At 36.1% G+C, this 15,794-nt stretch overlaps 1 protein-coding gene across 2 annotated transcripts in view; it reads left to right on the forward strand.

The window, feature by feature from the left end:
* The window catches only part of PDCD6IP (programmed cell death 6 interacting protein), a 73,692-nt gene that overhangs the window by 51,141 nt on the left and 6,757 nt on the right, over positions 1-15,794 (forward strand). For both annotated transcript variants that reach the window (XM_034956094.3, XM_034956095.3), the window contains exons 13-15: positions 5,314-5,562; positions 6,705-6,839; positions 7,992-8,086. In XM_034956094.3, coding sequence (XP_034811985.1) covers positions 5,314-5,562; positions 6,705-6,839; positions 7,992-8,086 — 479 coding nt within the window. The remainder of the gene's footprint in view (positions 1-5,313; positions 5,563-6,704; positions 6,840-7,991; positions 8,087-15,794) is intronic.

Genomic DNA, 15,794 nt, shown 5'->3' on the forward strand with positions numbered 1-15,794 from the left:
TGGTGTCTTGTACATGACTCAGAATTACGTGGCTTTTGTCCTTTGATTCTTCTGCTTTCAGTAGAAAAGCAAAAATGGTTTGTGCTAAGCAAAATCTGCGTTAGTATGCACTGATATATTGGTATTTTATTCAGTTATATCAGTTTTATTAATCCTTACTTGTGTTACACAGGAGAAAGGAACTTTTATAGTCAATACGAAATAATTTTATGGAAGCTAGATTTTCTTGACAGGGTAACCACAAAAATTTCAGTACTCTCTGTATATTCGTTTGTCATGTGCCTTAATCAAATAAGGCAAGCATCAGGTTTATCAAAGCTATTTCAGATGGTTGTTATAATAGTTGATGGCGGATTTTAGCCAGAATTTTTATGATAAAAACTCAGTTTTTTGATTGCTGATTAGAGTGATGCAAATGTACATGTTTTATTAAAAAGTCCAAGTTTGATGGTAGGGCTGTTTTTTCTTTTATTGTGAAGAAGCCTACTGTCTGGTTACTTATTTTCAGTCTCTTTGGACATCTGGTTTTAGATATTGAGATACTCTGACAAATTTTGCAGACTAGTGGTAATTTGTATTTAAAGATTTTTGTATTAAATACCTAGAATCACTGCTTGTGATTGGTTGCCTATGATCTACTGTGGCCTGAAGTCCAGTCTATGGTTGGCTGGCCAAGCCTTGGCCCTAATGTATATGGGGCTGAGTCTAGCCAGAGGAAGGAACATGTATTTTTTTGCACAAGGATGGTGTTCAGTTACACTCAAAGTGTTACATCTGCTGGGAGTAATGGAGGGGGTACCTTTAAAAAAAAAAAACCCTTTACCTCCTTAGAGGTAGAGCATAAAGAGAATTGTTTAAAACTGTGTGCCCTCCCAGAGGAGTGCCTTTTTTGGATTCACAGACTAGTGGAGGATCTGCAAACACAGCTTTTACTCCTGATTTCTCATGACAGAAAGTTTATAGACATATTGACAATGACTGGAATCTGTTTGTTTATTTATTTACTCACCAAGTGTTTTTTGAAGGCCTACTATTCCAGAACTGTGCTGAGTACCTTGGTCCCTAACATAAAGAGACAAAAAACTCCTCTAGGTTACCTTTAGTGTAGGGTAAATGTATCAAGTTTCTGCGTTCCTTGCTGTAGACATAGTTGCTTATTTGCCTTTTCTGAAAATAAAATGACAAGGTTATAAAAGTAAAATAGAAGATTTCATTGAGGGCATTTCTTTCTTTCTTTTTTTTTTTTTTGAGACGGAGTCTTGCTCTGTCACCCAGGCTGGAGAGCAGTGGCGCAATCTTGGCTCACTGCAACCTCTGCCTCCTGGGTTCAAGCAATTCTCCTGTCTCAGCCTCCCGAGTAGCTGGGACTACAGGCATGTGCTACTGTGCCCAGCTAATTTTTGTATTTTTAGTAGAGACGGGTTTTCACCATGTTGGCCTGGATGGTCTCGATCTCTTGACCTTGTGATCCACCCGCCTTGGCCTCCCAAAGTGCTGGGATTACAGGCGTGAGCTACCGCGCCCGGCCCATTGAGGGCATTTCTTGTCTCATATTGTACTTGGTGCTGTTAAATGCCACAGAGGATTTTAAATCTAAAACTGGGGTCAGGAAGCTGTGGCTTGTGGGCCAAATCCAGCCTGCCTCTTCTCTTCTCTTTGTATGTTCTGTGAGCTAAGAATGAGTTTTACATTTTTAAAATGTAAAACTCTACTTTCTACTTCATTTTTTAAATGGCTGAAAAAAAGTCAAAAGAATGTTTTAATATGTGGGCATTATATAAAATTCAGATTTCAGTGTTAATACATTTTTGTTGAAACATAGCTGCGCTCATTCATTTACACATTGTCTTTCACACTACAAAGCAGAGTTAAGAGTTGCAACAGAGACTGTGGCCTACTGAGGCAAAAATATTTCCTGTTTGGTCCTTTACCAAAAAAGTTTTTAAGTTCCTGATCTGAAAGACAAAGTATTGACAACCTAGGTGATGCCATTCCTGCCATTCTGTTTGACCTCATCTCCTGTTCTGCCTTTTGTTTACTATGCTTCAGCCAGAGTGGCGTTTTTTTCTTTCCTTTGATCCTGCCAAGCTTGTGCCTGCCACAGGACTTTTACATTTGCGTTTCCTTCTGTGCAGGGCTTTCTTCCCATTTCCGTGGCTGTTACCTCTTTTTCATTAGTCTCAGATGTCACCTCTTCTCCATCTTTGTCATTGTCTACCCACATTATTCTATTTTTGTGTATTTGTTTACTCCTCCCCTTTGCATATTTATTTAATCCTCTCTGGTCCCCAAATGAAGGAAAAGACTGTTTTTGTTAGTAGTTGTGTCCATAGCATCTAGAATGGACCCAAAACAAAAAGTATTTGTTTGAATGATCATCACTGGCAGCCTAACTTAATAAAGGGATACATTTAATTGCAGTTGAAAGGTAGCTGGAGCTGTGTATAAGAAATAAACATGCTAGGATTCTAATTATTTATATACTTTGATAACATGTTAAACCTCAAATTTGAATTTATAAGAAAATTTAGGCAGTGGTTTTCTTATTATCTTGGTCATTCATTTGTGGAAGCAGTTTAATTCATTTTCTACTTCATTTACTCTGTTAAAATGAGGCCAGTGCCTTATAATCTGAAATATGTTAAACTAGTGTACTGCATATGAATTTTTTTAAAATCATGTTCATAATATAAGGGATCTCTATCTTTGTGTGGTAGTCCACAAGTTCGTTCATAAATTCGTTGTTTGAAATGGCATTTTTTCCCCCAGAAAGTTAGAATTATTGCATTTTTGAATATCACAGAATTTGTTAACTATTTGACCCTCTCTGTATCAGTCTGGTTGGATACCATGGAAGTTGTGGTTAGCTTTTCTTCCTAATCTAAGTAATATGATTGAATACTTACCCTTTGTTAGAAGTTATGTTGAGCACTTTATATAGATTATCTCAGTCTTCACAACAGTCCTGAAATAGGTACTATTATGCCCATTTTGCAGTTGTGAAAATTGAATTTTCTTAGTAGTAACCTGTCCTTGATTGCACAGTAACTAAGTCCATTATGGTCTCTAAGGGAGTATAGTCAGAGTTGAAGTGTTTTTTATTTTCTATGTAATTACATTTTTTTATGTAATTACGTTTCACTTTGATAGACCCATTTGTTTCCATATTCAGGTTTTGACTTAATCTCGTTTTTTGAGTGTGTGAAAAATGTTCATGATTCAAAAGGTACATGCAGAGAAGCCTCATTCCTTTTCCCTCTACTTCTTTCCTGTATACTTGCTGTAAGTAACCATATTCGTTAGTTTCTGGTTTGTCCTTACTGATTTTCTTTTTGCAAGAACAACAACAAACAACCCCCACCCCAAATTATGCATACATATGTATACATATATACATATTATGTATGTGTATATTTATTTTCTGATTTTCCTTCTGTCTTACTCAAATTGCAGCATACTGTATATGCTTTTGTATCCTTTTTTTCTCATTTAATAATATGTCCTGGAAGTCACTTGGAAGGAAACTTTTATTCACATCGTCTGATATCAAGTTCTGCTAGGTCTTTAAACAGACTTTGTCATATCCACCCACGTATGATTCTTTCTCCTCCTCCTTCCTTTTAGAGTTTCTGTGGTTTGATGCTTTCTAGACTCTAGGAATCATATTTCTTTCTCTTTCCACAGCCTTCTCCCCTGTATCCTCTTCTTTCTCTCCCTCCCTTTCTCCTTCCCTTCCCCCTTCCTTCCTCTCTTCCCCCCCTCCCTCTTCTGTTCCTTTCCTTTCCTTCCATTTTAAAATTAGGATGTTTAGGAGATATGGATGTAAACAAGGCCAAAAAGGAAATTCACCTACATTTAGCAGAAACCTCGAGTCTCTGGTCTTCACAAAGGGATGTTACTTTGGACATTCCTATCAAGGAGCTAACTAAGACTGTGGAAGAAAGAGTAGAATAGGAATTTTTAGAAACAGGCAGTTGGTAGGGGAATCCATGGGAATTGGAATTGCTGCTGGTAATGAGAAAGACAGGGGTGGAGACAGGGCTCGTGATGTCCTCTTCTTCCTTTGTCTTTCCCCCAGTTTTCTTTCTATGAGCATCATTGGGGCAAGCGGAATAGAGACATTGGGTTGATGTTCTTGGTGGTCTTAGCAAAGTATGAAGAGATGAGTGAAAGGGGCAGCTTGAAAGTGCTCATTAGAAGGCACTTGAACACTATGAATATGAAGAGGTATTTATGAATCAGGTGGGTATAGGTCAGAGAGTGTCTTGACTGAATACAAGAGATAAATCTCTGTTTTGTTTTTGTATTTTGTTTTGAGACAGGGTTTCTCTCTGTCACCCAGGCTGGAGTGCAGTGGCATGATCATGGCTCACTGCAGCCTTGACCCCCTGGGCTGAAGCAATTCTCCTGCCTCAGCCTCTGGAGTAGCTGTGACTGCAGGTGCACACCATTGCACACAACTAATTTTTTTTTTTCAATGTAGAAATGGGGTCTCACTTTGTTGCCTAGGCTGATCTCGAACTCCTAGGCTTAGGTGATCCTCCTAAAGTGCTGGGATTGCAGGCATGAACCTCTACATCTGGCCTAAAACTCTTAATGGTATGAAGAGAGGCACAAGAACCCTCTTTCCTTTTCCTCTCCCAGTATATAAAATAAATGTGGTATATACCCTTATATCTGTATCTTTCTCTATTTCTTTCTCCATCTACCATGCTTGCTTCATAGCTGTCTCTATTTCTGTCTTCACCTCTGTTTCTCTATATCTCTCTCAGTCTCTCTAGGCAAAATAGGATATCTGCTTACCTAGCAAAATCATACCTTCCCCTGCTTCACAGCCATGATTGGGAGGGAGTAGAGTGTAGAGTGGCTAAGAGATTGGTTTTGGAACTAGTCAGACTTAGGTCTCAAATTTCACCCCTGCCCCTTAGTAGCTGTATAACCATGTCACTTAATTTTTCTGAGACTCGTTATCCCTATCTTTGGAATAGAGGTCATAAATATATATACCCCATGGGGTATTGTAAGGAATATATGAAATTATATTTCTGAAGTGTTTTAGCATGGTGCCTAACACATAAGAGTTCAGTAAATTGTAGATGTTGGCTATTGTTATTAATGCTGCTTTTGTTTTAATATGAGTCAACTGAAGGTACAGTGTCTATCTATATAAACCTCACGTTCAATTTATATTTGGCTCTCTGAGAAATCATCTCTCTCTCAGCCCGAATGAACCTTTATATATTATTTCCTTCTCGAAATTGGCTTTTTTTTTTTTTTTTTTTGCAGTTAAACTAAGGTGTCTTTTTTGTTTAGGTTGTAAATGTCTTAAAATCCTTATTGTCAAATCTTGATGAAGTAAAGAAGGAAAGAGAGGGTCTGGAGAATGACTTGAAATCTGTGAATTTTGACATGACAAGCAAGTTTTTGACAGCCCTGGCTCAAGATGGTGTGATAAATGAAGAAGCTCTTTCTGTTACTGAACTAGATCGAGTCTATGGAGGTCTTACAACTAAAGTCCAAGAATCTCTAAAGAAACAGGAGGGACTTCTTAAAAATATTCAGGTGAAATTTATATATTTAATAAGATCTGTGTTTTAAAAATTACAGAAAAGATATGTCTGGACTAAACCTATATTCAGTTAGGAAAATGACATTGGAGAATATCTGTAGTTAAGAGTAGAACTTAATACATGTATATTTTGTAAAATTAAACTTGGCACATCAGTTTTATCTATGAAACAAAGTCACTTCTTTTTTTTTTTTTTTTGAGATGGAGTCTCGCTCTGTCGCCCAGGCTGGAGTGCAGTGGCGCAGTCTTGGCTCACTGCAAGCTCCGCCTCCCGGGTTCACGCCATTCTCCCGCCTCAGCCTCCCTAGTAGCTGGGACTACAGGCGCCCGCCACCACGCCTGGCTAAGTTTTTGTATTTTTAGTAGAGACGGGATTTCACCATGTTAGCCAGGATGGTCTCGATCTCCTGACCTCGTGATCCTCCTGCCTTGGCCTCCCAAAGTGCTGGGATTACAGACGTGAGCCACCATGCCCGGCAGAAACAAAGTCATTTCTATGGCTAAAATGTTGCATATTACTTAGGTGTGCTTGATACTTCAGATATTTTTCATGGTTCCAAGTTTTTAATAGCTTTGTTTTTTTTTCCATATGGGAGGAAAATCGAAATTAGTTGGAATTACTGATACCTTTAATTGTATGGCTAACATACATACAGACTTCAGTCATTTTTTAAAAAAATAATGCAAAGTAAATATGTTGAGAATTTTGAAGTTAGTTTTCGTGTTTACAGATAGGTAGTTTGGACTAACAAATACTTGAAAGTTTGCCCTTTTAATAGTTAATGTGCAAAATTAAACATATATTTCTACTCCTAAACATTGTATCTATATATGATATAAAATAACTCCAAAAGGTAAAATAATTTTCATGTTATATTTTTTACAAGTGTTATATACTAATAGAAATCTGTGATCATTATTGGTTGTTTTGACTCCTATTGGATTTTTGAAATTTTTACTTAAGAAAGATTTAAAGCATAATGAGGATTCAAAAGAGTGTACTAGGTATTCTAGTAATTTTGCATATGTATTTAATTACATATGATTTTCATAATTGGAAAAGATCAATAAAAATGTTATGAGCTATATTAATTTTATAAATAAATGTAAATACGTAAATCTTTCTTTTAACAAGGTCTCACATCAGGAATTTTCGAAAATGAAACAATCTAATAATGAAGCTAACTTAAGAGAAGAAGTTTTGAAGAATTTAGCTACTGCATATGACAACTTTGTTGAACTTGTAGCTAATTTGAAGGAAGGCACAAAGGTATGAAGTACATGCAAAAGGAACCATAGCTAGCAAGTACAGATGTGAACGCATAGTTTGGAAGTTAAGTGGTATTTCCAGTTGAACCAAATTGCTCTTTGCCTAGAATTTTAGCTTTAATGCCATTGCTGCTGCGAAGTTTGTTATAGGAGGGAGAAAGCTTAATGAAGGTGGCAACATTTCATGGGAACTTTGAAGAATGAATTGCATATTTCAACTGGCAGAAAAGGGGTATAAATATTCCAGGTAGCAGGAATTAGCAGAGATGTCAATGACACCTTTTTAAGGGATAGGAAGTTGACTAATTTGATGAATTTTGAGGGGCAGGAGTAGTCAAAGCTGATTTGTGATGGAAAAGCGGAGGGGCATGACTTTTATGTTCTCTGTGGTGGTTTGCTGAGGACAGACTTGTGGCCTGCCCAAGTGTCAGAAGGCTTACTGAATATGTAAATACTTTCTTGCCTTGTCCTTTAAAAAGTTTAGGGAATTCACTTGTATTTCTTTTTACCAATTTGTTTTTGAGGGAACAGTGATTTTTAAGTTTTTTCAGATGCATAATTCCTTTTGGTACTTAACTTCATAATAATCACTGAATAAAGTTACCTTGATATAAATACAGTAGGTAAAATGTAAAACCCTCTGAAGAGAGGGTGAAAATACTGCAAAGCCTTCCAAATAGAGAGGATAGTAAAATGCCATTTTAATTTGGTTTAAAATGCTTTGTTTAAATAGGTAAGCTGAGAAAACCCTCCAGAGAGCCTTTAGAAATTCTTTTAAGGGTTTCTGAAGTATGCTTGCATTTCTGTAGTGAATTTGAAAACCTAATCCTTCCACTTAAATAGGTTTAATGTTACTAAACAATTGACTTTTCTCTAGGAATTAGGAAGATTTTCATGATCATGAAACTTTTAACTTGTTACATTTTTTATGATAATGTTCTGTAAAAATGCTTTTATTATTTTTGTTTTCTTTAGGAGTCTTAGATCATATTTAATATTAAGTTGTTGGGCCTAGTAAATTGTATAAATGTATCTCATGCAGATCTCAGTTCTTCGGCTCTAACTATCATTGACAAATTAGCTTTAGATCACATTACTCTCTGGATTAAAAAATTGTTCTTGTTCATTACTTGTATTTGTTCTTTGCTTATAGTTTTACAATGAGTTGACTGAAATCCTGGTCAGGTTCCAGAACAAATGCAGTGATATAGTTTTTGCACGGAAGACAGAAAGAGATGAACTCTTAAAGTAAGTCTGTTTTGTGTACCAAATTGTACTTAAAGAATTTTCTTTTAAAAAATCATGTAGAGACTTTTGGTATGAACTTGGTAGTATGAGATAGCAATTTTCCTCCTTTTCTCATGGAAGAAGGAACTAGATAGAGTATTTTACAAAGCAACAAGTAAACAGCTGCATAATCTGGGAATGAAAGGATGAAAAGAAGCAGAAACTCTAGATGCAGGAAGTACAATGAGGTCACAGAAATGATAAAAACAGTTCAGGTGGCAGATCTCAGGAAGTGCCAGTAAATACAAGCAATTTATTTTGAAGTGGCAAATAGGTTCCTTACATAAAACTAGAGCTATAGAACATGGAGGAGACAGCATGAATAGCTCAGAGAATACCAGCAAAATCACTTTCAGAAGGAGGCTGCTGAGAAAGCAGGGCCAGTTAACATACGACTCATTTCCTGCTGAGTAATCAATACAGAGTAGCACAGTGCTGATAAAAGGTGGAAAACATTAACAAAATTTAATAAAACTTCATAGATGAAGAACATTTACCAAAATAATATTGTCACAGAATAGGTGAAAATTATGAGCAAACATCTGACCATGAACTAAACAAAAACAACAACAACAACAAATGTAAGGAGGCAATCATTCTAAGGCTGGGGTCCCCAATCCTGGGGCCTTGGACTGGTACTGGTTCGTGGCCTGTTAGGCACTGGGCTGCACAGTAGGAGGTGGGTGGCAGACGGGCGGGCAGCTGGGCGAGTATTACTGCCTGAGCCCCACCTCCTGTCAGATCAGCCACAGCATTAGATTCTCATAGGAGCGCAAACTCTATTGTGAACTGCCCGTGTAAGGGATCTAGGTGGTGCATTCCTTATGAGACTCTGACTAATGCCTGATGATCTGAGGTGGAACAGTTTCATCCTGAAATCATCTTCCGCTCCCCTGTGGAAAAATTGTCTTCCATGAGACCGGTCCCTGGTGCCAAAAAGGTTGGGGACTGCTCCTCTAAGGAACACTTTGAGCAGAAATTCCAGAACTGCAGGAATATGGTAAGAAAACAGGAAGTGATAAGATGTGAGGTGTCAGAATTCAGGAAAGAAGTAGAAGGGAAGAATAAAACCATGACATGGGAAAGAGCACAAAGGGCGAATAAACACTGAAGAACACACAGGAACACAGAGTAGAAATGAGGAAATTAAAATGAAACCAAAGTCAAGAAAGAATTAGAAAATGGGCACAGAAGATCTAATATAGGCAAAACTGAATTTCTCTCAGAAGAAAAACCAGACAGAACAGTTATTTAACGTTCTGTAAACAGAACACGTATTTAATGATACTCAAGAACATTTTCTTAAAACAAGTGAAGATTGTTGAAAGAGGATATCATATGGTAGGGGAAAATGATCAAGAACTGTCAGCATCAAGGCATATAAATTATTGGCCTTAAAAGATAATGGCAGAATCCTTTAGGCAGTCAGGCAAAACAGTCAAGCCAGTTTATAAAAAGGTGAAAAAAATTAGGCTGGCAGCTCTGTATGCCAGAAGAGAGTGGAGTGATTGCTGTAATCTCAAGGATAGTAAATATGAGCTAAAGATTTTATATCATATAGTAAATACATGCTAAAGATTTTATATCCAGACTGTCTTTCGGGTACATAAAAAGCCATATATTCATTAGTAATAAATATAAAGAGCTGAAAGAGTCTTATACTGATGACCCTTTCAGCCAACTAGATCTTTATTCATCTCTCTGTTCATATTCATGAACAGAGAATGAACATGTTCATGTTCATTCACCTCTCTGCTCATGTTCATGAGAGAAGTTATTTTCTTCTACCTCTAAGAAAGAGCAGGTTAGTTGTTTTTAGAATATTTCTACTAAACCTATAAAAAGCAAATAATTAGAATGTTTTAAAAATGGTTCTAAATGTTTAAAAAAAGGTGATTTTTTTTAGATGGAGTTTTGCTCTGTCGCCCAGGCTGGAGTGCAGTGGTGCAGTGGTGCAGTCTTGGCTCACTGCAACCTCTGCCTCCCGGGTTCAAGCAGTTCTTCTGCCTCAGCTTCTTAAGTAGCTGGCATTACAGGTGTGCACCACCACTCCTGGCTAATTTTTGTATTTTTAGTAGAGACAGGGTTTCACCATGTTGGCCAGGCTGGTCTCGAACTCCTGACCTCAGGTAATTGGAATTATAGGCGTGAGCCACCCCCCCAGCCTAAAAAAAGATGAGTATTCTCCATATTAGTCTTAATGATAAAAAAAACCTAACAAAGATTAATACAAAACAGTCTACAGACCAGTTTCAGTTATGAATATGGATGCAGAAGTCCTAAATAAAGTATTTGCCAGTAATAGTCACCAGGACGTTAAAAAATAATTATTGACCAAGGTGAGGGGGGCATTTATTCCAGTTTCAGTATTCAGTGTTTTCACATCAAAGGAAAGATCACAGGTTTGTCTTAATAGATGAGGCAGAAGCATTTGAGAAAATGAGTGTTCTGATACTCAGTAAAATAAGAATAGATAGAAGATAGATGCTTCCGTAACATGAAAATATATATATGTATGTGTGTGTATATATTTCTGCCCAAAACTCAGTATAATGATTAATGGAGAAGCACTATAAACAGTTCCCTCTGAAGTCAAGAACAGACAACAAATGTCACTGTCAGCACTATTTTTAAATACTATACTGCAGTACCAGCCAAGACAATCACATGAGAGAGAAATTAAAAAATTGGAAAGGAAGAAGTAAAACTAGCACTATTTACAGACATTATGATTGTACAACTACTTGAAAACCCAAGAGAACCCCAAAACTCTGCAAATAATAAAATTATTATTACTGAAGTTGTTGATCATAAAAATAATTTGTAGAAATCAGTGGCTTTCATGTAAATAAACCTATAGAGGATAAGATGAAGAGACCCACTTACAGTAGCAACAAAAAGGATAAAATATAAGTTTGTCATATATGAGACCTATGTGAAGAAAACAGTATTTCAAAAAGAAGGCTTGAGCAAGTTAAAAAACATGTTCTTGGACAGGATGACTCAACTTCATAAAGATGTCAATTCTAAGTTAACTTATGCATCAACTGGGCGTGATGGCATGCACTTCTAGTCCCAGCTACTTGGGAGATTGAAGTGGGAGGATGGTTTGAGCCCTAGAGTTCTAGGTTGTAGTGCACTATGATTGTACCTGTAAATAGCCACTGTACTCCAGTCTGGGCAACAGTGAGACCCTATCTCTAATAACAAACATAAATAAAGAAATAAACATATGCGGCCAGGCGCGGTGGCTCACGCCTGAAATCCCAGCACTTTGGGAGGCTGAGGCGGGCGGATCATGAGGTCAGGAGATCGAGACCATCCTGGCTAACACGGTGAAACCCCGTCTCTACTAAAAATACAAAAAACTAGCTGGGCGTGATGGCGGGCGCCTGTAATCCCAGCTACTCGAGAGGCTGAGACAGGAGAATGGCGTGAACCCGGGAGGCGGAGCTTGCAGTGAGCTGAGATTGCACCACTGTACTCCAGCCTGGGCAACAGAGTGAGACTCTGTCTCAAAAACAAAAACAAAACAAAACAAAAGAAATAAACATGCATTCATATGCTTTTGATTAAAAGCATTCATATGCTTTTGATATGCAAGCATGCTTTTGATTAAAAAAAATCAGCAGCTTTTCATTTGGAATTAGACAAGTTGATCCTAAAGTTCAAGTAGAAAAAGAAGCAAGGTCAGCCAGGAAAACAATAAAAAGAGTAGTGAAGGAATACTAGTTCTACCAGATATTAAGGTATATAATACCATATTTAATTAAAACACAGTGGTACTGGTACATGATTAGACAAAGACAGAATAGAAAATAGAAATAGATTCAAATACATATGTGAATTTAGTGTAAAAGATCTTCAGCCAACCAGAAGAGGTGGACAACTGCCCAGCCATTTAGAAAATAAAAGTTATCTTTATACCAGAGTAAGTTCTGAGTGGACCAAACTTGAAATTTGTAAATGAAATATAAGGTGTAAAATAGAATGGAGGAGAATTCCGTAATAAAGCTGGGATGAGCAGGATCTAATAACTCCTACTTAAAATCCCGAAGCCATTAAAAAAAAAGAAAAGAATAAGTTTCTCATAGAAATATGATAAACAGAGTCAGGATATGACAAATTGGGAATCCAATATTTGAAACTTATTCACAGGCAAAAGGCTAATTTACTTTATTTAGAAAAGAACTCCTAGAAATGAACGAGAAGAAAACCCAATAGAAAACTGAGGAGAAGACGCAAACAGAATTTTGCAGACAAGGAAATACAAATGGCTCTTAAATAAATGAAAAAAAATGAATACCCTCATTCATTATAAAATACAAATTAAAATTAGTCTGAAGTAATATTTTTCAGATTGGCAAGAATCTGAAAGTTTGATAATATGCTTTGTTGTCACATGTTGGAGAAATAGATTTCATACATTGCCGTGAGAATACCCAATGGTGCAATCCTTGTGTTGGGCATTTTAGCTGTAAAGAATAAGACTGCAAATTCAAACATCCTTTAATCCAGCTATTCTGTTTTTGGGAGTCTATTCTGAGGATATATTAGAATATGCTAGAAATGACATATTTATGAGCTTATTCATTTCTACATTGCAAATAGCAGTAAAAAAGTAGAAACAAAGTGACCAGGGCTGGTGAAATAAAGCTATACTTGTATAGTGAAATGCTGTGCAGCTATTTTAAAAATCAGGGTGTTTTCAATTTACTGATATGGAAAGATCTCCAAGATAGTTATGGTAAAAAGACACAGAACAGTGTGTAGAGTATGTTTTGTGTAAAAAGGAAGAAAATAACAAATATAGAAATTGGCTTGTTTACGCACAAGGAAGCTCTGGATATTCTAAGGAAGAAAGATTGGAATATCGTCATTTAAAATATTTTATATTTCATATATCTAATTTAAAAATCAGGTTTGTTGTAAACAAGTATATATTTTATTTACACTTGTCAAGTATTTTCAGCTCAGTGATTGAAAGGTGAATGAAAGATGGAAAAGTAGGCCATATAATAATATTAGCTTTTGAATATCTGAGAGTTTATTTTGTTAAAGTCGTTGTTAATACTGAAGGCCAAAATCCTTTGAAATCTTACTGGATATAATGTATACCGGAAAAGTATACATAAGGGTATATCTTGTTGAATGTTCACAAACTGCGTACACCCAGGCAACCAGCACTTAAATCAATACACAGAAAATTCTCAGCACCCTAAAAGCATTGTTAATGCATCCACCCAGTCAGTCAGTCTTTATCTTTCTTTTCCAGGGCAACCGCTATCCTAACTTGTAAGAACATAGATTACTTTCTCCTGTTTTTGCATTGTATATAAATAGAATCACATATTATGTACTCTTCCATGACTGGCTTTTATTCTACATTATATTTGTGAGATTCATCAGTATAGTTGTGTGTATTTGTAGATCTTTTATTCTCATTTCTGCATATATTTTATTATGTGAATGTACAAGTTATTTATTCCACTGTTGAATATTTTGAGTAGTTGCCAGTTTTGAGCTTTTATAAATAGTGCTGGCATGAATGTTGTAAATCACTGCTGTCCAATATTGCTGGTAGCAGTAAAAATATGGAAACAAGTCAAATGTCTGGTTCTGGTTAATTAAATAAAACTACATCTATATGGTGAAGTACTATGCAGTGACATATGCAATTGAAAATGTAAAATTTGTAGTAGCCGTAGTTAAAAAAAAAACAGGTGAAATTAATTTCAATATTTCATTTAACCCAGTATGTCCAAAGTATTATTTTAACATATAATCAATGTAAAATTACAAATGAGAGATATTTTACTTTTTTTCACACTAAGTCTTAGAAATCTAATCTGTATTTTTTTTTTTTTGTGAGATGGAGTCTTGCTCTGTCACTCAGGCTGGAGTGCAGTGGCACGATCTCGGCTCACTGCAACCTCCACCTCCTGGGTTCAAGCAATTCTCTGTCTCAGCCTCCCGAGTAGCTGGGATTACAAGCGCCCACCACCAAGCCCAGCTAATTTTTGTATTTTTAGTAGAGACGGGTTTCACCATCTTGGCCAGACTGGTCTTGAACTCCTGACCTCCTGATCCACCCGCCTCGGCCTCCCAAAGTGCTGGGATTACAGGCGTGAGCCACCGAGCCCGGCTTAATATGTATTTTATACTTACAACACATCTCAATTCAGAGTAGCCACATTTCAGATGTTTGATAGTCATGTGTGGCTAATGGTTACTGTATTAGACAGTACATGCTTTTGGTGAGCATGTTATATGCAGTGCTGTTGGGTATATATCGAGGTCAAAGGATATGTGTGTATGCTCAGTTGATATTGTCAAATAGTTTTCCAATGTGATTGTACTAATTTATATTCCTCCTAGCAATATATGAGAGTCCTGGTTGCTCCACATTTTTGCCCTTAGCTATTCTGCTGGGTTTGTAGTATTATCTCATTGTATGATTTTAATTTTTCATTTTCCTGATGACTAATATGTCCTTTTTATATACTTATTAGCTGGAGGCTTTGCTTTTTAATTTCTGTTTTCATTGAAATCTTTCATCAGAAGTTTAAAGCGTTTAAGAAGAATGAATATTTTACTCTGAGCTTTACTTTCTTTTGACTAATGGTTTGAATACTACTGTCAGGTTGTTGGGCATAGTACTAGTGGCATTTTATTTTATATCTTTTTGCTCTTTTACATTATTGATTTTATTTAATAGCATTGATTTATATCTTTTATAAGTGGCTAGGAAATTATCATTTGCTCTATAAATGTGTTATTTACTGCAACCATCCCTAGAGTTTATCAAAGGAAAAGAAAGGTATTGTGTTAAAGCTTTATAATATACGTATATATTTTAGATATTTCAAAATCTGGCCTTTTAGAATTTTGATATTGATTAAAAACTTATTTATTTTATAAGCAGTTATTTACTTAAGAAGTAGTTTTTTTTTTTTTTTTTGATGAATGTATACTAGTTTTCTTTATGTCTGGAGTGACTGGGGCCCTTCTTGAGAGGGAAGGTTGGATGCGGACAGTGTGGGGCTTTGCTGTTAATCGTTAAATCAGGGCAAAAGGTACTGTCTCAGATGTTTTGGGACATGTCATATTTACTTCTTTGTGTACGTTAATCAGTGCAGTGAAAAGATGATTGACATCATGTATTACATGGAGTGCATTTTACCTTAGGTATTGTTTAGTGTGATTTTGGGATAAATTTCAATTTACTGTTAGAGGAGACAAAATTTTCTAATATTTAATACTAAATTGTAATAGTATTTTCAGCAATATATCTTTCATGAGTTTACCTTAGTGACAGGTGATGTGTTATCTTTTAATATAAAATATTTCAATGCCACATTTCTTTGAATATCTTCAGGAAGTTTTTATCTAGAAATTTGCATAATGGTTTGCATAAAAGGTTAGCCTTTTCACCTGTTTTATTTTGTATAAACACTGATATAGTGATTAAAACATTAGCTACATAACTATGAGTCACTGTAGTTTTCTGATAACTTTTAGATAGATGATGTTAGGAGTTTTTTAAATCCAGGGACTACCTTTTATTAGAGGGTGGGCAGTCTTTTAGGATTACTTGCCCAGTTTGACATGTTTCTTACTCTAGCTGTAACTGTGATCTCTGAAAATGTTTACTTTTTCCCCCAGTCTT

Source organism: Pan paniscus, chromosome 2 (assembly GCF_029289425.2).
Source record: "Pan paniscus chromosome 2, NHGRI_mPanPan1-v2.0_pri, whole genome shotgun sequence".
Taxonomy (NCBI): Eukaryota; Metazoa; Chordata; class Mammalia; order Primates; family Hominidae; genus Pan; species Pan paniscus.